At 29.9% G+C, this 24,611-nt stretch overlaps 1 protein-coding gene across 2 annotated transcripts in view; it reads left to right on the top strand.

The window, feature by feature from the left end:
- The window catches only part of dachs (unconventional myosin-IXb-like dachs), a 100,011-nt gene that overhangs the window by 5,054 nt on the left and 70,346 nt on the right, over positions 1 to 24,611 (top strand). Inside the window, exon 1 of one of the 2 annotated variants that reach the window (XM_075293787.1) lies at positions 6,913 to 7,147. The exons of the other annotated variant lie outside the window; for it this stretch is intronic. Within the exon in view, the coding sequence (XP_075149902.1) occupies positions 7,057 to 7,147 (91 nt within the window). The 5' untranslated portion in view covers positions 6,913 to 7,056. Of the gene's footprint in view, positions 1 to 6,912; positions 7,148 to 24,611 lie in introns of those variants that run through there. 2 annotated transcript variants of the gene reach the window in all.

Genomic DNA, 24,611 nt, shown 5'->3' with positions numbered 1-24,611 from the left:
ATGTGAAATAAATTGAATATAGTAAAAAAATAACAGCTAACAAAAAGAAAGATAAAAAAACAACAGAAATTTTACAGTGATCATTATTTTGTTAAAGAAAAATGTCCTATAAAACAAAATTATAAAAGTAATTAATCAAATCGCTTGGAAATTACAAGAAAATAAGTGATATATGAATGTTCCATAGCAAAAATGAAGAAACACCATTCGATCAACTATATCCAAGATTTTCAGTAAAAGAAGAAGAAAACCTCTTTTTTGGTGAATAAGAAAAAAACTTAAATCTCGTTTTGTGTGTGGATACCTTAAAGGTACAAATCTCGCGAAGTGTTAGTTTTTTTGTTTTTGTTTGTTAGTTGGCTGACTGGCTGGTTTATTGGATGGTTGGGTTTGTTTGAATCTGTATGTATCTGACGGTTACTTTCAAAGTACCAGACATAAAGACACACATACACCAATGCAACAACGATCTCACATGGATGGAGACCTGTGCTCGAACCAGGGCTGCCAATTTTGCCGATTTATCGGCATTTTGACGATTTTTTACTCACAAAATGGACAACTCCGATTTTTTTCCGATTTTAACGATATTAGACACATAGTTTATGGAGTTTAAGTTTTTACATTTTGAAGAAATTTTTGAAAATATTAAAATATATTTGAAAAATGTTGGGAAAAAATTCGGAAACAGAACGTGGAGTACTTTGGCTTTTCGAGTTTTGTCAAAATTCGTAATCATGATTCTTCCAAACTCCACAGCAAACGTAGACATTTTTAAGCAAAAAAACTAAAATTAGATGATAGCTGGAGAATAATTCATTGGATGGAATATTCTGTTTCAAAACAACCTAAAATGAAATAACTCAAATTGTTTTAATACCAAAATTGATAATGATTTACACAGAATGTGCAATAGAAACTTTTACTTTTACTTATTATTATGATAAAATTCTAGTACGGTATAAAAAATAACCACCATAAAAAATCACCTATTTTGGAAAACATGGGACTTTTTCTTTAGTTTCAAAATATATAATTAAAATGTTACTCAATTAATAACAATATTTTAGAAATATAGATTTTTTATACAAAAATTACGAAATATTTTTGTTTAACAAAAAATGATTTTTATGGTAATGTTATTTGTATACAAAACTGATTTCTTTATTTACTTTGTTTTTAGTTTACCCAAAAAATACGTTTAATTATTTTAATTAATAATTGCCGACTTTTTGACGATTTTTAAAATGCAAGTGCCGTTTATGACGATTTTTATCGAAAAAAGTGACGATTTTTCTTGAAATTTTATTGGCAGCCCTGGCTCGAACCCATCGGCAAATAAGAAAAAAAAAACAAAAAAATCAGCGTTTATGCTCATATGGGGAGTTATGCGCACTTTGTGAGTTAGGCCAAAGGCTTGGTGTGCAGTCGGTGTTGTATTTATGTTGGGTTGGGCGTGTGTGTGTGTGCGAGCTCGAATAGTGAAGTGTGAGTGCAAAAGAGTTAACAAACCAAACAAAACTTCAACACCAACAATAACAACAACAACAACAGAAATACCACACAAGATCATAAAGGCTCCCTACTGTTATTGTTGTATTTGTTTGTTGTTTTTCTTTCATTTTACTATTGCATGGTATGGAATATTCACATTCAATGTTACCTATCCAAATCCAACACCCAACCGTAACAATTTTAGCAAATAACAAAATTGATCATGATTATGATGATGATGTTGTGAAGTGTGTGTTGTTTATGTTGATTATTATAATGATGGCGTTGTTTAATAAAGTTTTGGGTGTTTGTTGTGTTGAACTTTATTCGTTTTTTTGTGTGTGTTTCTTTTGTATATGCAACAACAGAAATGTAAATCGTGCCGTATTTGCAATAACAGAAACTAAATAACAATAATATCAAAAGAAACGCGAATAGTTCAACAAAACTACTCTGGCAATAGAGTAAGCGCCATTTAATATAATAGACAGACGATAACACCGTTGCAAACAAAGCGTTTCTTAAAAAAATCTGTTGCACAATGGGAAGTTTAACGGCCAATTGGTAATGTCAGATGCACTTATGGATTAGAAAGTGGTACAAAGCCAAAGTGGAGTGCATAGACTATGAAGTTCGCATAAGTGGTGCTTTTTTAAGAGCTATGGAAAAATTAAAAAAAAAGCACACACACATATAAAATTGAGAAAAATTCATGAAATCTTTATTTGAATTTAATGAATATTATTTTGTGTAAAAAAATTGTGACAAAATTTTCTATAGAAATATAATTTTCGCAAAATTTTTTATAGAAATAATATTTTGACAACAGTTTCTTTAGAAATAAATTTTTGAGAAATTTTTCTATAGAACTAACATTTTGACAAAATTTTCTATAGAACTAAAATTTTGACAAAATTTTCTATTAAAAAATTTTGACAAAATTTTCTACAAAAATAAAATTTTGACAAAATTTTCTATAGAAATAAAATTTTGACACAATCTTCTATAGAAATAGAATTTGACAAAATTATCTACAAAAATAAAATGTTGACACAAATTTCTATAGAAAACATTTTCTATCGAAATAAAATTTTTAGAACATTTTCTACAGAAATACAATTTTGACAAAGATTTCTATAGATATAAAATTTTGACAAAAGAAAATTGTGATAAAATTTGCTGTAGAACTAAAATTTTGACAAAATTTTCTACAAAAAAAAAATTTTACAAAATTTTCTATAGAAATAAAATTTTGACACAATTTTCTATAGAAATAGAATTTGACAAAATTTTCTACAAAAATAAAATTTTGACAAAGTTTTCTATAGATATAAAATTTTGACAAAATTTTCTATAGAAATAATATTTTGACAAAATTTTCTGTAGAAATAAAATTTTGACAAAAGAAAATTGTGATTAAATTTGCTGTAGAAATAAAATTTTTGACAACATTTTCTATAGAAATAAAATTGTGACAAAATTTTCTATAGAAATAAAATTTTGACAAAATTTTCAATAGAAATAAAATTTTCACAGAATTTTCTATAAAAATAAAATTTTGACAACATTTTCTATAGAAATAAAATTTTGACAAAATTTTCTGTAGACAAAATTTTCTATAGAAATAATAAAAATTTTCTATAGAAATAATATGTTGAAAAAATTTCTATAAACATTTTTTTTGACAAAATTTTCTATAAAAAAATGTCTGTGGAAATAAAATTTTGACAAAATTTTCTATAGAAATAAAATATTGACACAATTTTCTATAGAAATAAAATTTTGACACAATTTTCTATAGAAATAGAATTTGACAAAATTATATAAAAAAATAAAATTTTGACACAAATTTTTATAGAAGAAATTTTCTATCGAAATAAAATTTTTAGAAAATTTTCTACAGAAATACAATTTTGACAAAGATTTCTATAGATATAGAATTTTGACAAAAGAAAATTGTGATGAAATTTGCTTTAGAACTAAAATTTTGACAAAATTTTCTACCAAAAAAAAATTTACAAAATTTTCTATAGAAATAAAATTTTGAAACAATTTTCTATAGAAATAGAATTTGACAAAATTTTCTATCGAAATAAAATTTTTAGAACATAGATATAAAGTTTTGACAAAATTTTCTATAGAAATAAAATTTTCACAGAATTTTCTATAAAAATAAAATTTTGACAACATTTTCGATAGAAATAAAATTTTGACAAAATTTTCTGTAGATATAAAATGTTGACAAAATTTTCTATAGAAATAAAATTTTGACAAAATTTTCTATAGAAATAAAAATTTTGACAAAATTTATTCTGATAATTGGTTGATAGTTTTGCTGCAAGTAGAGGATCTGATGAGGAATGTGGTAATTCCGAAACGTACATCCAACCATCTTGCAGTCTATAGGGCTTTGCCCAAATAAATTTGACAAACATTATTTTCCTCGGTTGGTTAAGCTACACTTGTAGTTTAGTCAATGCATGGTTTTAGGCTGAAATCAAGAAAATGACAACAATGATTAAAGAATAAAACCAACAATAAAAAAACAAAACGAATGAAAGAAAGAAGAGGAAGCACGCTCGAAATAAACCCAGCCAACTGCACTCAAATCGATGATTTGACGGTGGCAAAGGAAAAGAGTTATGTTTGTACGAATTTATTTCGGCATAAGCCAGCTATCATGTAAAACCTTTTTTCGGAGGGTTCAAGTGTGGTTTATTGTTGGGTTTAATGAACTGCCTGAATTTATTCTGATAATTGGTTGATAGTTTTGCTGCAAATAGAGGATGCTGATGAGGAATGTGGTAATTCCGAAACGTACATCCAACCATCTTGCAGTCTATAGGGCTTTGCCCAAATAAATTTGACAAACATTATTTTCCTCGGTTGGTTAAGCTACACTTGTAGTTTAGTCAATGCATGGTTTTAGGCTGAAATCAAGAAAACGACAACAATGATTAAAGAACAAAACGAATAAATTTTATTGCTATAGAAAATTTGGTCAACAATTTATTTCTATAGAAAATTTGGTCAACAATTTATTTCTATAGAAAATTTTTTAAAAATTTTATTTCTATAGAAAATTTTGTCAAAATTTTATTTCTATAGAAAATTTTGTCAAAATTTTATTTCTATAGAAAATTTTGTCAAAATTTAAATTTCTGGGGAAAATTTTGTCAAAATTTTATTTCTATAGAAAATTTTGTCAAAATTTTATTTCTATAGAAAATTTTGTCAAAATTTTATTTCTATAGAAATATTTCCAAAAATTTTATTTCTATGGAAAATTTTGTCAAAATTTTATTGCTAAGAAAATTTTATTTCTATAGAAAATTTTGTAAAAATTTTATTTCTATAGAAAACTTTGTCAAAAATTTTATTTCTATGAAAAACTTGGTCAAAAATTTTATTTCTTTAGAAAATTTTGTCAAAATTTAAATTTCTGTGGAAATTTTTGTCGAAATTTTATTTCTATAGAAAATTTTGTCAAATGTTTTTTTTCTATAGGAAACTTTGTCCAAATTTTATTTCTATAAAAATTTTTGTAAAAATTTTATTTCTATGGAAAACTATGTCAAAAATTTTATTTCTATGGACAACTTTGTCAAAAATTGTATTTCTTTAGAAAATGTTGTCAAAATTTAATTTCTATTGAAAATTTTGTTAAAATTTTATTTCTATAGATAATTTTGACAAATCTTTTTTTCTATAAGAAATTGTGTCAATATTTAAATTTCTGTGGAAAATGTTGTCAAAATTTTATTTCTATAGAAAATTTTGTCAAAATTGTATTTCTATAGAAAATTTTATTTCTATAGGAAATTTTGTCAAAATTTAAATTTCTGTTGAAAATTTTGTCAAAATTTTATTTCTATAAAAAATTTTGTCAAAATTTTATTTCTATAGAAAATTTTGTTAATTTTTTTGTCTATAGAAAATTTTTTAAAATTTTATTTTGATAGAAAATTTTGTCAAAATTTTATTTCTATAGAAAATTTTTTAAAATTTTTTCCTTTAGGAAATTTTGTCCAAATTTTATTTCTGTAGAAAATGTTGTAAAATTTTTATTTCTATAGAAAATTTTGTCAAAATTTTATTTTTATAGAAAATTTTGTCAAAATTTTATTTTTATAGAAAATTTTGTCAAAATTTTATTTCTATAGAAATTTTTATCAAAATTTAATTTCCATTGAACATTTTGTTAATTTTTTTCTATAGAAACTTTGTTAAAATTTTATTTCTGTAGGAAATTTTGTCAAATTTTTATTTCTATATAAAATTTTGTCAAAATTTTATTTCTATAGACAATTTTGTCAACATTTCTATAGAAAATTTTGTTAAAATTTTATTTCTATAGAAATTTTGACACAACTTTTTTTTTTATAGGAAATTTTGTCAAAATTTAAATTTCTGTGGCAAATTTTATTTCTGTAGAAAATGTTGTCAAAATTTTATTTCTATAGAATACAAAATCTATGACAGTGTCCTTCATTTTTGGCAATAAATTTCGAGAATGTTGCACCTTTTTTCCCAATCGAAATCGCCATAAGTTTCATCCCAAGTAGAAGATGAGGAATTTGCAATGACACAAAATTACTAAAATTTAGAAATATTTTTCTCAGGAAAAATAAAGCGTATGGAACAGAGGAGAGTAGTAGAAGGGGACAAAATAGACAAACCAAACTTAGCCAAATGACAAGCCACCAAACCACAAATGAAATTATATGGTGAGCATGCAACATACTATTTGATGAGAGAAAATGTGAAATGCTTAGAATCCGAAAGCAAGAATCATGGTAACTTGTTGCCCACCACATATGGGCCTACCAAAAAAAAAAAACTAAATATGGGACTCAGCTCTGAATGTAATTCTTTAGGGGAAAATGAAGAGATCTACTTGAATTGAAGATCACCACCATTATCATCATCGTCAAATTGTTGTTTGTTTGTTTTTGTTGGTGTTGATTTAAGAAAAAGTTCGTTATAGAAATCCATGGTATCCAGTACACAAAACTCACACTACAAATACTTATTCCCCCCAAAAAAAAAACTTTGAAACCAGTTTGATGAAAAACAAAAAAACACAAACTTCAACACCAATAAAATGTCCAAGTGGCCCAAACGTGTTTCTCTTGCTTCGTATACAGTACAGAATCCCCCAAAAAAATGTATCTGCAAAAATAAAATATTTCTAAAGTTGTGCAACATATCCTAAAAAAATTCACCCGAAAGAAAAGAATGCTTTCCATAAATTCCAGCAAAGAACAAAGTGCCAAGTGATTGTTTAGAAAATTTCTGATTTGGATTCTCAACGAAATTGCTTTGTTGAGAATTAAAAGAAAAGATTTTTTTATAATTGTTAGTGTCTATCGAGGTGATTTTATTTTAATTAATTTTCTTTTAATGAAACAGGAATAGATTGCAAGAAGTTTTGTGAATAACTAAATAAACATAAAAGCAGAGAAACGAAATAAATATTTTTGTTTTGTTAAATTATCCCAAATGCCTGTAACAACAATTTTATTTGAAGCAATTTCATTAAAATACAAATGTTGATCAACGATGGCCACATTAGGCCTTTCCAAAGTCTTCATACTGGATAAATACTTTACGGAATTACAAAAATTTTGGGAGACGGAGAAGAAGTTGCAGGGTAAGTATAACGAAAAAAAAAAACAATAAATAAATTTGCAAAATATTGAGTGAAAATTATAAATGATGAATTTATTTTAATCAGCGTTAGCAATTTCTTAAAAGTAGCATAAATGGTGATACACTATTTAAACAAAAATGTCGCATTTATTTTTATAAATAAATAGAAACAAATTATGGTTTTTTTTTATAATATTTTTCTACGAAATTTTGAATTCTTATTTTTTGTTTTTTAGATTAAAAATCAGTATATCTTTAATTTTTTTTGATTTGTAATACATTCTATCCATAGAATGAAGCCGCCGAGTCGCGTCGCCGCCGAATATGTCGACTCATCTTGACTCAAATTTAGCCGCCAATTAATCAAAAAATATTGATTTTATCCGTCAAAAATTATTAATAATTGTTGAATTTTTTACCAAAATTTTCAATTTTCCATCCTCAATCGATCAGTATTAAATTGCAAAAAAATTTGCAAAAATTTAGCTCAGCAAATTTTAATAAAATGCAGAATTTGATTGTAACATTGGTTGTACAATTAATCTCATTGCCATGCGGATAACATCAAATTGAATTTCCAGCAAAAAATTTTGGAAGTTCTTCTCAAGGTACAACTTTAAGAGAACTTCCAAAACTATCTTGCCAAAGATGTTCTTTATTTTAACTGCACAGGAAGTTCATTTGAGTCAATTTTTTTATAACCCGCTTTTTTCAAATTTTTATTGGGATTTTTTTTTTTGTTTTAAATAGTTTAAAAACATATTAAGAACTAATAAAATGGTACAAATTACTTAAATTTAGCCGAAAAAAATGTTAAATCCGTTAAATTTGCGAATTTTTGAAAATATTGGATGAAAAACGTTCCAGACAAGCGTTATAATGCATTAAAAATCATAAAAAATTTTAAGAATTGTTTATTTGCCAAAATATTACAAAAATTCTTAATTCACATCCAAAACACTGAATTCACCTCACACCTTAAGCAGTGATGCCAATTCAGTGCAGTGACTGTTTGAAATGGTGGACATCCGTCCTATGACAAGCTCATGTTAAATTCATCGCTTCTGCGTCAATTTGGCACCACTTCCGCATCCAAAAAGAAAATTTTCACTATTTTTTGGCGACGCTGGTTTTATAATGGATAATTGTGAGCCGCCGAATAGATAAATTTATATCGGTTTAGTCGAAAAGCCGCCGCCGGCGGGAAAAAATTTTAAGGTTGTGTTTTTAGGACAATTTTCGATTTTTTTGATAGTTTTCATAGCATATCTTCAGGCGTAATAATTGTACGCTTGATAACGCTATGATACATCCCAGCAAAAAAAAAGCTTTCAAAAAAGTAATTATACCCTTCACCACTACTGTGGTACAGTTTGTGCATTTGTATGTAACGCCAAGAAGGAAAAGTCTGAGACCCATCGTTTAGTATACCGATCGTCTTAGAATTAAATTCTGAGTCGATTTAGCGATGTCCGTCTGTCTGTCTGTCCGTCTGTCTGTCTATCTGTCTGTCCGTCCGTCTGTCTGTATATGTATTTTTGTGTGCAAAGTACAGCTCGCAGTTTAAGTCCGATCGTCCTCAAATTTGGCACAGAGTTTTACAGTGGCTCAAAGACAATCGCTATTGATTTTGGAAAAAATCGGTTCAGATTTAGATATAGCTGCCATATATATTTATCACCGATCTGGCCATAATTGACGTATTTATAAACGTATTTTCTCAAAATTTCGGACAGCCAAATATTTTGGGGCTTTCGAAGGATATGCAAAATATCAGCCAAATCGGTTCAGATTTAGATATAGCTCCCATATATATCTTTCGACCGATTTGAACTTATATGGCCTCAAAATTTGGTTGAAATCGGTTCAGATTTAGATATAGCTCCCATATATGTCTTTTGTCCGATTTGCACTTATATGGCTTCAAAAGCCAGAGTTTTGCCCTGAGTTGCTTCAAATTTTGCATAAGGAGTACGTTTAATAGTATCGTTAAGTGTGCCAAATTTGGTTGAAATCGGTTCAGATTTAGATATAGCTCCCATATATATCTTTCGCCCGACTTACACCCATATGATCACGGAGGCCAAAATTGTTCTCCCATTTACGTCTTTTGCTGAGATAGCAGGATTATTATTCTAACTATGCATGTCAAATTTGGTCATATATAGGTACGCCAGAGTAGGGGAAATATGGTAGTTTCCTCCAAGTGACTCGATAGTTTCCACAGAGAATATATTTAATATGCTATTTAAGTGTGTCATCTTAATCTAATATGGCCAAAATACCCACATTTTACACAAAATTCTGTGATGATTTCCCCATATCGTAGTCATATTATACACATTACAGAATGGCCAAACTTTTCACAGAATGGTGGAATTTTAAATAAAGCGCCGACTAGTGGAAATATCACCCGAATTGGCCAAATAATATATCACAACCCACAATTGACCACATATCTTGGCGAGATTTTACCAATATCCTTGTAAAATCGCCACTGCTGAGTAGCAAACATTTTAAATGTTACTCAAATTGTCCTATATCTCGAATACATATGTATGTATATGTATATGTTTCATCACAGGGTGTTAGCCGATTTAATTTTTAATGCTAGCGATTTTGTAGAAGTACAACAAATTGTCTCCAAATCGTTTCAGATGTAAATATTTGTATATAGGAATATAAATTTTGATAATAACTCCCAACAAATTTGAAGGAGTTGATATGGTAACACAAATTTTGGTCTACATAATGGTGAAGGGTATAATATAGTCGGCCCCGCCCGACTTTAGACTTTACTTACTTATTTAGATCCCCAACTTGTGATCCGGAAGTAGTTATAAGGGATGTTCATAGGACGGAAGTACTTTATTTTCGGATCCTTTCCATTGCTTTAGAAGTTGTTCCTTGGAAGTTAATTTGAATGGACAAATTTAAAAAACGAAAAAAAATTTCCACCATTTCACTTTTTAGGGTACCTCATTATTTGATATCTGTTGGGGGAGGGAGACATCCCCTTGTCCGACTTTTTCAAAATTGGGCCAAAGTTCTCCAACTTTGGTGAAATTTCCAAGAAGGTTAGGGGTGATGTCAACAAAAAGACCCGCTAATTTATTTTTCGTTATTTTGTTACCGAGGTGGACCACCCCTTTAAAGGGTGATACGGTCAAAATTTGGTCAAGGGAAAACGCGTGTAAATGGGTGAAATCGTTTATTTCAAAAATCAAATTAAATTTCTTTTTCAAGTTCAATTAGTATAAAATTCAGGAAAAATATTCAGTTAGGCTTTCGCTTTTCCAAATCCGAATTGCCGGGCCTCACGCTTGACACCTGCCATCAGATTTTGTACAGCCACCTTGTCCACCTTCTTCGCCGCAGAAAGCCAGTTTGCCTTGAACTGCTGCTCGTCCTTAGCAGTTTTTTTGTTCTTCTTTAGGTTCCGCTTGACAATAGCCCAGTATTTCTCAATTGGGCGGAGCTCTGGCGTGTTGGGAGGGTTCTTGTCCTTGGGAACCACCTGCACGTTGTTGGCGGCGTACCACTCCATGGCCTTTTTACCGTAATGGCAAGATGCCAAATCCGGCCAAAACAGTACGGAACAACCATGTTTCTTCAGGAAAGGCAGCAGACGTTTATTCAAACACTCTTTCACGTAAATTTCTTGGTTGATAGTCCCGGAAGCTATGAAACTGCTGCTTTTCAAGCCACAGGTACAGATGGCTTGCCAAACCAGATATTTCTTTGCGAACTTTCACAGTTTTATGTGCTTGAAAATATCTGATACCTTTCCCCTTCGTTTTGCCGTATAAAACTCCTATCCCGGAAGCTGTTTGTAGTCGGCCTTGACGTAGGTTTCGTCGTCCATTGCCACGCAGTCAAACTTCGTCAGCATCGTCGTGTACAGCCTCCGGGATCGCGCTTTGGCCGTCGTATTTTGTTTATCATCGCGATTTGGAGTCACTACCTTCTTGTAAGTCGATAGTCCGGCTCGTTTTTTGGCTCGATGCACGGTTGTAGACGATACACCCAGCTTATTTGCGGCATCTCGGAGAGAGAGGTTAGGGTTTCGCTTGAAACTACCGGTAACTCTCTTTGTCGTCTCAGCGGCTTCCGGGTTTTGATTTCCCCCCGATCCAGACTTCCTGGCTGTCAACAAACGTTCCCCAAACACTTTAATTACATTTGTAACGGTTGATTTGGCAACTTTTAGCGATTTTGCCAGCTTTGCGTGCGAGTAGCTCGGATTTTCGCGATGCGCGAGCAAAATTTTGATACGCTGCTCTTCTTGCTTGGACGGCATTTTGACAACTGAAGAGTGAATTCCAAAATCAAAATAGGAGCAACATTCTACAGACACACTCCTTCAAAATGAGTGGTGTTCAGGTTTTTTAAATGCAAAATTGAAAGAAATACGTCAAGTTTATATTGACCAAATTTTGACCGTATCACCCTTTATGCGATTTTTGTTTAAGTACGGTAAAAAAAAAACTAAAATTCTCTGATTTACTTGAGATTTACATAGAACACGCCGTGAGGTTTTGAATTTTTAATATGTGGTCGGAAAGGGGGACCTCCCCCTTGTCCAACTTTTTGAAAATTGGAAAAAAATTATCCGATTTGCTTGAAATTTTCAGGGAAGGTTGAAGAAGGCGTCTAGGCAAAGAACAGCTACTTTATTTTTCGATATTTGGTCGAGGAGGGGGCCTCCCCTTTGTCCGTTTTTTTTCTTGGTCGACTTACTGAAATTTTACGGAGAACTTGGGAGAGATTATGAAATTTATATGGTATATATGATTTTTTAATAGTTGGTCGGGGAAAAATAAAAGGGCACAGGGGGCTTAATTTCTCCTCAAGTACATACCGTGAAACAATTAAACTTTTCCAATTTACTTGAAATTTACAGAGGATGTGGGGTAGATGATATTATTATAATGGATATGTGATATTCGGAAGGGAGCCTCCCCTTGCCCTGCTGTTTAAAAATTGGGCTTATAATTTGCTTGAGATTTTCTGGGACGTCTAAACAATATACGCTATATAATTTTTCGATATTGGGATGGGGAGGGAGACCTCCTCTAAAACTGAAAAAAAAAACTAGAATTCACAAGTTTACTTGAAATTTATAAAGGCCGAAGGTTATAAAATCAATATAGTGTACTTGATTTTTGGGTATTTGGGCGGAAACTTCCTTGGAATTTGCAGAGAAAGTGGTGGCCCTTACAAAAAATAGAGCAAAATCTAAACTTCTCCGATTTACATGAAATGGGGAGAAGATGATTAAATTTATACAGGGTACATAATTTTTCAATGTTGGGGAAGGGGAATAGTGAAGTTGTGTAGTTTGTGAAATGAATATAGGGTACGTGAATATACGATATCTGGTCGAGGAGAAGCGAAGAAAGGGGGTTCCTTTTTGCACAATTTTTTGATATAGCTCCGATATATATGTATCGCCCGTTTTTGAAAAATTTACCCCTAATAACTTTATTTCTGACCATAATAGCTTTATGTCTTAATGTCCAGTGGCCAATTTTGAGTAAGATCGGTTTATAAATAAGGTGTCTATGGCCAAATTTGGGAAAATCGGGCAATCCATATATATATGAGAGCTATATCTAAATCTTAACCGATTTCGATGAAATTTGGGACACTTAAAGGGTGATTACTTTGTGACAAATTTGATGCCGATCGGTTAGTAAATAAAAGCTATCTGAAGCCATTTTTCGAAACGGGCGATACATACACTGAACAAAAATATTGTCGTGAGGTCAAAGATTTCATGTCTTTAAAATACGAATGCAAATTTTGCTTAGCCTAGAAGACACATTTCTCTAATAGAAAGTTTTTTTCCTTGTCCAAAAGTCGACAAACTTTTCAATGTATTGTCCTTATAATTGAGTGATTTCACTTAAAAATGGGTATCATAACATGAAAGAAAAAATGTTTGGGCTAAGGTCAACTTGACTTTAATAATTCCGAAAAATTCTTTAAATTTAATGAAATTGTCATTAAATTTGTTGCCTTTTTGCATCTTGACTACAAAGCAAAAAATCGTTCTAATATAGGACATGTTTTTCACCACTTTATTTTAAAGACGTTTTTACTTGAAACATAGCACAATTTTTATTGTAAGTCGAGTCTTAATTTGGAAAAAAAGCTGTCGTTAACTCGTTTTCAAAGGACTTTGATAGCATATGAAGAAAAAAAGCTGGAAAAGCGAAAAATTAAAATTTTGCTTTGTACGCAAAACCCAAATTTAAAAGAGAATTGTGTCTTAAAAGTATCCTTACTTGTATTCTCCGCTTCTTTGGCTCGGAATCAATACCAACATTTTTAAAGTAAATACAAAATCTTTGCTTTTTTTGCTTTTTTTCAGTGCATATAGCGTTCGTCCTTGTGCCCAAAAAACACCCTGTACCAAATTTCATCAAAATCGGTTAATAATTGCGACCGGAATCCTGCGAACAACAAATACATGGACGGACGGACGGTGATTTTGACTCGATCGGTATATATTTTATGGGGTCTCAAATCAATATTTCTGTTAGGTACATTTTGAGGCAAATCAAAGTTATGATACGCTGACCTCTATGTGCTCAGCAAAAAAAAAAATGGGAGTTGTTGCACTTCAGATACAGCCCTTTTGGACAAGTCTTAGAAAGTACGGAATTAGGCCGTTTTATGTGAAAATTAGACAATTAAAAAAGTAAAAAAAGAAACCAAATAAAATCATCCCCGCTGGGACTTTAACCTGTGCCGTTTGATTTTTTCACTTCCATAGGTTAGGTTAGGTGGCAGCCCGATGTATCAGGCTCACTTAGACTATTCTGTCCATTGTGATACCACAGTGGTTAACTTGCAATGCAAAGGATCCAAAAATGGAGTACTTCTGCCTTATGACAAGCTTGCGTAAAAATTCATTGGCGATGATCCAAGTTTGCACTACTTCCGGATCACAAATTGGGGATCCACATTACTTTTTTGGAAGCTCTATGCATTAAAATGGAATTAAATCGGCTTTACTGAAATATAGGCTTTATTCTTTTTTGAGTTAATGTTAAATATCTTTTAAATATTTTTTTAGATCATTTAACAAAAATGTATATATTACTTAAAAATCCATTAAATGGTTTGTTAACCAATACAAAGAAAATAAATTACTTTTATTCACTATATCTGGGAAGTGTTTTTGTTTTCTATACAATGTAAGGGAAAATAAATCCGTATATGAAAATTCGTTTCAGCGCCACCTATATGTGAAAAAATGAGTTATATACGAATACAATTTTTTTTTTTGCGATATAATCATCCATAGAAATTGGCATAAATTGGCCAAACGGGAAGAGATAGAAAAGCCAAATTTTAACCAAAGATAAACTGAAACGATAGCTTTCGATTGGAATGAAAACCTTTTGCCAGAAATCTTCCGAATCGGAGTAATGTTGCATATACGAAACAGAGAGAATAGTGACCACTGTGGCCAAATGGAAAAAGATGGGGTTCCAGATTTATATGTGAAAGATAGATCTTTTAGTGCTCTATCCGATGGTAAAAACGGATACAGCAAAATGTGTTTGGGAGTCTCAATATATGGCTTGGAAAAAAGTGGACGCACTTCACCTCAAGAGAAAAGTGACCACTGTGGCCAAATGGAAAAAGATGGGGTTCCAGATTTATATGTGAAAGATAGATCTTTTAGTGCTCTATCCGATGGTAAAAACGGACACAGCTAAATGTGTTTGGGAGTCTCAATATATGGCTTGGAAAAAAAGTGGACGCACTGCTCCTGGAGAGAAAAGTGACCACTGTGGCCAAATGGAAAAAGATGGGGTTCCAGATTTATATGTGAAAGATAGATATTTTAGTGCTCTATCCGATGGTAAAAACGGATATTGCGAAATGTGTTTGGGAGTCTCAATATATGGCTTGGAAAAAAGTGGACGCACTTCACCTCAAGAGAAAAGTGACCACTGTGGCCAAATGGAAAAAGATGGGGTTCCAGATTTATATGTGAAAGATAGATCTTTTAGTGCTCTATCCGATGGTAAAAACGGATACAGCAAAATGTGTTTGGGAGTCTCAATATATGGCTTGGAAAAAAGTGGACGCACTTCACCTCAAGAGAAAAGTGACCACTGTGGCCAAATGGAAAAAGATGGGGTTCCAGATTTATATGTGAAAGATAGATCTTTTAGTGCTCTATCCGATGGTAAAAACGGATACAGCAAAATGTGTTTGGGAGTCTCAATATATGGCTTGGAAAAAAGTGGACGCACTTCACCTCAAGAGAAAAGTGACCACTGTGGCCAAATGGAAAAAGATGGGGTTCCAGATTTATATGTGAAAGATAGATCTTTTAGTGCTCTATCCGATGGTAAAAACGGATATTGCGAAATGTGTTTGGGAGTCTCAATATATGGCTTGGAAAAAAGTGGACGCACTTCACCTCAAGAGAAAAGTGACCACTGTGGCCAAATGGAAAAAGATGGGGTTCCAGATTTATATGTGAAAGATAGATCTTTTAGTGCTCTATCCGATGGTAAAAAAGGATATTGTGAAATGTGTTTGAGAGCCTCAATATATGGGTTGGAAAAAAATGGGGGCACTGCTCATAGAGAAAAATAGAAAAGATGGGGTTCCATTCACAGAAATATCACTAAAATATTTTAAATTGAAAACGCAATCATTTAAAAAATTAACTTTTTAATAAAATTCAAAAATATTGTAAACAAAATGAGTGAATGTTTTTTAACACTTTAATTCAATAAACAAAATTTTTCTCGGAAATAAACATACATACACTCAAAAAAAAGATTACTTGGATCCAAAGATTTTGACCTTCCCTTAAGTATTTTGTTATTGATTTCGAGCCAAAGATGCGGTTTCTTTAAAATAAAGAAATTTCATTTATCAAATTTTTCATTTTCTTTTCGTGGTTTATTAATAATAGTACTCATGTACAAACAAATGCCAGTTAAAAAATCCAAATTGTAAATCCAAAAACTTTAAACCAAAGACGTTAAATCCTCAAAATAAGTCTTAGCCTATATTTGAAGCGTTTTTACCTTAAACCTAAAGTTTCAATATTTCAGTTAATTTAATGAAAAAATTTTTGAAGCAAATATTATAAACTTTTAATTAAAATTTCATTATTTTAAAGAAATTTGTCCTTAATATTTTGTAAATTTCGTATCCTAAAATTTAGGTTGCGTAACCTTTAATATCACGTAAATATTTTTTTCAGTGTACTACACATTTTTTAATAAAACTTTGACGCAAATCTAAAGAAAAATCAAACTATAATTAAAATCGCAAATTTATGAAAAATTTAAACTTTTGTAAGATTATAAGAATATTAATTCATCTAACTGACAATTAATTATAAATAAATTAAAATTGGAACAAAAAACAAATAATTTCTTCAATTAAAAACTTAAAACTTAACGTATCTGCCACGTAAAGCGAGGTCTAGAATATTTCGACCAAAATTAGTAAAATTTCTAATTCAAATAGAATATTAATTAACAAGTTCCGAAGAAATCAAGTAATTCAAATAATTTGTGTTTTTATACCTTTCGCCATTACTTCGTTATTCCGGTTTTAACACATCGAAATATTGGTTTCAGACCCTATAAAGTCTATATATTCTAGGTCGTCGTGAAATGTGCGGTCGATCTACTTATCTCCGTATGGTGAAATCACACTAACTTCTGAACAAAACAAGTTATCGACTTGGAACTTGGCGTAAGTAGTTGTTATTCATGTAGGCCGGATGGTATTGCAAATGGGCCATATCAGACCACATTTAGGTATAGCCCTTATATAAACCGATCCCCAGATTTGATTTCCGCAACCTTGTGAAACACCCAATTTAAGATACGGTTAAAATTTAGTACGTGAAATTAGTGTGTGGTCTCCAACCATCATCATGTGGTCTCCAACCATCATATCAGTTCAGTATCATATCATAATTATATATAGCCCCCATATAAACCGTTATTCAAAGCCATATATTGTGACTCCCAAACACATTTAGCTGTATCCGTTTTTACCATCGGATAGAGCACTAAAAGATCTATCTTTCACATATAAATCTGGAACCCCATCTTTTTCCATTTGGCCACAGTGGTCACTTTTCTCTCCAGGAGCAGTGCGTCCACTTTTTTCCAAGCCATATATTGAGACTCCCAAACACATTTCGCAATATCCGTTTTTACCATCGGATAGAGCACTAAAAGATCTATCTTTCACATATAAATCTGGAACCCCATCTTTTTCCATTTGGCCACAGTGGACACTTTTCTCTCCAGGAGCAGTGCGTCCACTTTTTTCCAAGCCATATATTGAGACTCCCAAACACATTTCGCAATATCCGTTTTTACCATCGGATAGAGCACTAAAAGATCTATCTTTCACATATAAATCTGGAACCCCATCTTTTTCCCTTTGGCCACAGTGGTCACTTTTCTCTTGAGGTGAAGTGCGTCCACTTTTTTCCAAGCCATATATTGAGACTCCCAAACATATTTAGCTGTATCCGTTTTTACCATCGGATAGAGCACTAAAAGATCTATCTTTCACATATAAATCTGGAACCCCATCTTTTTCCATTTGGCCACAGTGGTCACTTTTCTCTCCAGGAGCAGTGCGTCCACTTTTTTCCAAGCCATATATTGAGACTCCCAAACACATTTCGCAATATCCGTTTTTACCATCGGATAGAGCACTAAAATATCTATCTTTCACATATAAATCTGGAACCCCATCTTTTTCCATTTGGCCACAGTGGTCACTTTTCTCTTGAGGTGAAGTGCGTCCACTTTTTTCCAAGCCATATATTGAGACTCCCAAACACATTTAGCTGTATCCGTTTTTACCATCGGATAGAGCACTAAAATATATATCTTTCACATATAAATCTGGAACCCCATCTTTTTCCATTTGGCCACAGTGGTCACTTTTCTCTTGAGGTGAAGTGCGTCCACTTTTTTCCAAGCCATATATTGAGACTCCCAAACACATTTCGCAATATCCGTTTTTACCATCGGATAGAGCACTAAAATATCTATCTTTCACATATAAATCTGGAACCCCATCTTTTTCCATTTGGCCACAGTGGTCACTTTTCTCTCCAGGAGCAGTGCGTCCACTTTTTTCCAAGCCATATATTGAGACTCCCAAACACATTTCGCAATATCCGTTTTTACCATCGGATAGAGCACTAAAAGATCTATCTTTCACATATAAATCTGGAACCCCATCTTTTTCCATTTGGCCACAGTGGTCACTTTTCTCTCCAGGAGCAGTGCGTCCACTTTTTTCCAAGCCATATATTGAGACTCCCAAACACATTTTGCTGTATCCGTTTTTACCATCGGATAGAGCACTAAAAGATCTATCTTTCACATATAAATCTGGAACCCCATCTTTTTCCATTTGGCCACAGTGGTCACTTTTCTCTTGAGGTGAAGTGCGTCCACTTTTTTCCAAGCCATATATTGAGACTCCCAAACACATTTCGCAATATCCGTTTTTACCATCGGATAGAGCACTAAAAGATCTATCTTTCATATATAAATCTGGAACCGCATCTTTTTCCATTTGGCCACAGTGGTCACTTTTCTCTTGAGGTGAAGTGCGTCCACTTTTTTCCAAGCCATATATTGAGACTCCCAAACACATTTTGCTGTATCCGTTTTTACCATCGGATAGAGCACTAAAAGATCTATCTTTCACATATAAATCTGGAACCCCATCTTTTTCCATTTGGCCACAGTGGTCACTTTTCTCTTGAGGTGAAGTGCGTCCACTTTTTTCCAAGCCATATATTGAGACTCCCAAACACATTTCGCAATATCCGTTTTTACCATCGGATAGAGCACTAAAATAGCTATCTTTCACATATAAATCTGGAACCCCATCTTTTTCCATTTGGCCACAGTGGTCACTTTTCTCTCCAGGAGCAGTGCGTCCACTTTTTTCCAAGCCATATATTGAGACTCCCAAACACATTTAGCTGTATCCGTTTTTACCGTCGGATAGAGCACTAAAAGATCTATCTTTCACATATAAATCTGGAACCCCATCTTTTTCCATTTGGCCACAGTGGTCACTTTTCTCTTGAGGTGAAGTGCGTCCACTTTTTTCCAAGCCATATATTGAGACTCCCAAACACATTTTGCTGTATCCGTTTTTACCATCGAATAGAGCACTAAAAGATCTATCTTTCACATATAAATCTGGAACCCCATCTTTTTACATTTGGCCACAGTGGTCACTTTTCTCTTGAGGTGAAGTGCGTCCACTTTTTTCCAAGCCATATATTGAGACTCCCAAACACATTTTGCTGTATCCGTTTTTACCATCGGATAGAGCACTAAAAGATCTATCTTTCACATATAAATCTGGAACCCCATCTTTTTCCATTTGGCCACAGTGGTCACTTTTCTCTCTGTTTCGTATATGCAACATTACTCCGATTCGGAAGATTTCTGGCAAAAGGTTTTCATTCCAATCGAAAGCTATCGTTTCAGTTTATCTTTGGTTAAAATTTGGCTTTTCTATCTCTTCCCGTTTGGCCAATTTATGCCAATTTCTACGGATGATTATATCGCAAAAAAAAATTGTATTCGTATATAACTCATTTTTTCACATATAGGTGGCGCTGAAACGAATTTTCATATACGGATTTATTTTCCCTTACATTTCTATACACTCACAAAAAAGTAAACCTCAATTTCACTAAAGCCAATTTAACATTATTTTAGTTCATGGAATTATTATGTATGGAGAAAGTTTCCTTTATTCTAAGATTTTTTTTTCGTATGAATTAAAAAACGGGAAAAAGTATTACTAAATTCGTACATCTCAGTAAATAGTTAATTATTTTTTTCAAATTGTAAATTTTACTATAAATGCGCCAATCTTGAACATCGTATGGCACTAAAGACATTCTTACAATTTGAACTTCCTATTTTTTCCTTGAAACTACAAAACTTTCTTTAACAATTGAAAAAAAAAAAAAATATTTATGTGCTTGAATTTGTCGAAAAATATTAACTTATTTTTGTTATTTCGGCGTGATGTTAGCGTTTGTAATACTGCTTAATTAAAATTTTCTAAAAAATAAACTAAATTTTCTAAATTTAATCAAAAATTTTCCTCCGGGTGGTTTCACTGTTTTTTTTTTTCAGTGTAGTTGTTTTAGTCGCTTTGCTATGTTTTGTTATACTAATTTTACATAATTATTATTGTTTGCTTTTGGGAAAATATGTTAATTGATACATATGTCGATTTCGTTCATAAAATGATTCTTTTGTTTCCTTTCTCTCTTTTTCATTTGTTCGTCACTCATAATTGATAAATTATCTTTTCTTTTAAAGTTGCTTGGTTTAAATCAGGGTCAAAGTAATTTTTACTTCGTTTTTTTATTGAATTATGGAAAGGAGATTTACAGTCAAAGTCAAGGCTAGTATTCGTTTTCATAATGGATCAACAAATTGAAGATGCGAATGGAAAAAAGTGAGAGCTGTTGCTACATATATTGGGGAACACTAAAATTGGCAACATGATTATAGGGAAAATATCTCATTATTGATGGTTGGATGATAGATAATTCTATGGCAAATTTTGTCAATATTTAATTTCTATAGAAAATTTTGGATGATAGATAATTCTATGAACAATTTTGTCAAAATTTTATTTCTATGAAAAATTTTGTCAAAATTTTATTTCTATGGAAAATTTAGTCAACATTTTATTTCTACACGCTCACAAAAAATCGCTTCTGTAACATATACTCCCAAACATATTTTGCTTCAAGCATATACATTTTTGGGTATTGCCCAAACATTTATATGTTTGATCTCTTCCAAAATATAATATGTTTGAAAGCATATTGGTCTAAACAATATATGTTTGGGTAGTCAATTTCCAAACATTTTGTATTTTTGCATCCAAATTCAATAATGTTGTCTTCCAAAAAACAATATGTTATTATGTGAACATATAATATGTTTGGAAGCATTTTGCACCCAAAAATATTATATGCTTAAAAAAATTCTCCCAAACAATATTGTGCTCAAAATTTTATTTATTTATTTATATATTTACAATCATAATGAATTATGAAAATAAACAGGTAATATAGGTGCTAACAACATAGGTTTTCGACCTGAATGCTCAAAATTTTGTTTCTGCCCAATTGTATATTCCCCCACATCTTTCTCACTTCCACGAGATTTTTTAGTTCTTAGCACCTTTTTCTGTAATACAAATATTGTAGAAGAAATTATTCAATTGTATGATTTTTTTTATTTTAATTTTACCTTTTGCCGGACGGGGATTCGAACAGCGGACCACACAGTTTGTAAGGATCAAAGAAGTAGCTGATCAATTGCCCAAGGAAAAATAAAAAAATGTTAATTTTGTAATAACAAGCAACAACCACCAACTTAATTCAATATCGCTCCCTGTTAAATAGCGCTCCAAGCTACTAAACACATATATGTTTATAGGCTATTTCTAAATTAATATATGTATGCATCCAAGCATATTATATTTAAAAACATTTTATGTCCCAAACATAATATGTTCTAACATATTAACATATATGTCCCAAACATGTTATGCTAGTTTATGAACATTATATGCTTGCACTCAAAAATATTGTGTTTAAAAATTTGTGTTCCAAACATATAATGTTTATAGCCAAACATATGAAAAACAGTCTTTTTCATCCGTGTATAGAAAATTTTGTCAAAATTTGGTTATAGGGATAATATCTCATTGACGATGGTTGGATGATAGATAATTATATAGCAAATTTTGTTAAAATTTTATTTCTTAAAAAATTTTGTTAAAATTTTATTTCTTAAAAAATTTTGTTAAAATTTTATTTCTATAGAAATTTTTTTCAAAATTTTATATCTATAGAAAATTTTGTTAAAAATGTAATTTCTATAGAAAACTTTGTCAAAATTTTATTTTTATGGAAAATTTCAACATTTTTTTCTATAGAAAATCTTGTCAAAATTTTATTTCTATAGGAAATTTTGTCAAAATTTTATTTCTGTAGAAATATTTGTCAAAATTTTATTTCTATAGAAAATCTTGTCAAAATTTTATTTCTATAGAAAATTTGGTCAAAATTTTATTTCTATAGAAAATTTTGTCAAAATTTTATTTCTATAGAAAATTTTCTCATAATTGTATTTATTAGAAAATTTTGTCAAAATTTTATTTCTATAGAAAATTTTCTCATAATTGTATTTATTAGAAAATTTTGTCAAAATTTTATTTCTATAGAAAATGTTGTGAAAAATGTATTTATTAGAGAATTTTCTCAAAATTGTATATATTACATAATTTTATCAAAATTTTATTTCTATCGAAATTTTTGTGTAAATTTTATTCCTAAGAAAATTTTGTCAAAATGTTATTTCTATTGAAACTTTTGTCAAAATTTTATTTCTATAGAAATTTTTGTCAAAATTTTATTTCTTTAGAAAATTTTGTCAAATTTTTTTTCTATCGAAATTTTGTCAAAATTTTATTTCTATTGAAACTTTGGTTAAAATTTTGTCAACATTTTATTTCTAAGAAAATTTTGTCAAAATATTATTTCAATCGAAAATTTTGTAAAAATTTTATTTCTATCGAAATTTTTGTGAAAATTTTATTCCTAAGAAAATTTTGTACAAATTTTATTCCTATAGAATATCTTGTCAAAATTTTATTCCTATAGACAATTTTGTCAAAATTTTATTCCTATAGAAAATTTTGTCCAAATTTTAATTCTTTAAAAAATTTTGTCAAAATTTTATTTCTATAAAAATTTTTGTCAACATTTTATTTCTATAGAAAATTTTGTCAAACATGTATTTATTTGAAAATTTTCTCAAAATTGTATTCATTACAAAATTTTGTCAAAATTTTATTTCTATAGAAGATTTTATCAAAATTTTATTTCTATAGAAAATTTTGTCAAAATTTTATTTCTACAGATAATTTGGTAAAATTTTATTTCTATGGCAAATGCTGTCAACATTTTATTTCTATAGAAAATTTTGTCAAAATTTTATTTCTACAGATAATGTGGTAAAATTTTATTTCTATGGAAAATTTTGTCAATATTTTTTTTTCTATAGAAAATTTTGTAAAAATTTTATTTTTTAGAAAATTTTGTCAAAATTTTATTTCTATAGAAAATTTAGTCAAAATTTTATTCCTATAGAAAATTTTGTCCAAATTTTATTTCTTTAGAAAATTTTGTCAAAATTTTATTTCTATAAAAATTTTTGTCAACATTTTATTTCTATAGAAAATTTTGTCAAAAATGTATTTATTAGAAAATTTTCTCAAAATTGTATTCATTAAAAAATGTTGTCAAATCTATTTATATCTATAGAAGATTTTATCAAAATTTTATGTCTATAGAAAATTTTGTCAACATTTTATTTCTATAGAAAATTTTGTCAAAATTTTATTTCTACAGATAATTTGGTAAAATTTTATTTCTATGGCAAATGTTGTCAACATTTTATTTCTATAGAAAATTTTGTCAAAATTTTATTTCTATAGAAAATTTTGTCAGAATTTTATTTCTATAGACATTCGTGTCAAAATTTTATTTCTATAGAAAATTTTCTCATAATTGTATTTATTAGAAAATTTTGTCAAAATTTTATTTCTATAGAAAATGTTGTCAAAAATGTATTTATTAGAAAATTTTCTCAAAATCGTGTATATTACAAAATTTTATCAAAATTTTATTTCTACCGAAATTTTTGTGAAAATTTTATTCCTAAGAAAATTTTGTCAAAATTTTATTTCTATAGAAATTTTTGTCAAAATTTCAATTCTATAGAAAATTTTGTCAAAATTTTATTTCTTTAGAAAATTTTGTCAAAATTTTATTTCTATTGCAACTTTGGTCAAAATTTTGTCAACATTTTATTTCTATAGACAATTTTATCAAAGTATTATTTCAATCGAAAATTTTGTCAAAATTTTATTTCTATCGAAATGTTTGTGAAAATTTTATTCCTAAGAAAATTTTGTCAAAATTTTATTTCTATAGACATTTTTGTCAAAATTTTATTTCTATAGAAAATTTTCTCATAATTGTATTTATTAGAAAATTTCGTCTAAATTTTATTTCTATAGAAAATGTTGTCAAAAATGTATTTATTAGAAAATTTTCTCAAAATCGTATATATTACAAAATTTTATTTCTATCGAAATTTTTGTGAAAATTTTATTCCTAAGAAAATTTTGTCAAAATTTTATTTCTATTGAAACTTTTGTCAAAATTTTATTTCTATAGAAAATTTTGTCAACATTTTATTTCTTTAGAAAATTTTGTCAAAATTTTATTTCTATCGAAATTTTTGTGAAAACTTTATTCCTAAGAAAATTTTGTCAAAATTTTATTTCTATTGAAACTTTTGTCAAAATTTTGTCAA

The sequence above is a fragment of the Haematobia irritans genome, chromosome 2, assembly GCF_050003625.1.
Source record: "Haematobia irritans isolate KBUSLIRL chromosome 2, ASM5000362v1, whole genome shotgun sequence".
Taxonomy (NCBI): Eukaryota; Metazoa; Arthropoda; class Insecta; order Diptera; family Muscidae; genus Haematobia; species Haematobia irritans.
The sequence above is the reverse complement of the archived record's forward strand: the minus strand, read 5'-3'. Positions and strand labels throughout refer to the sequence as shown.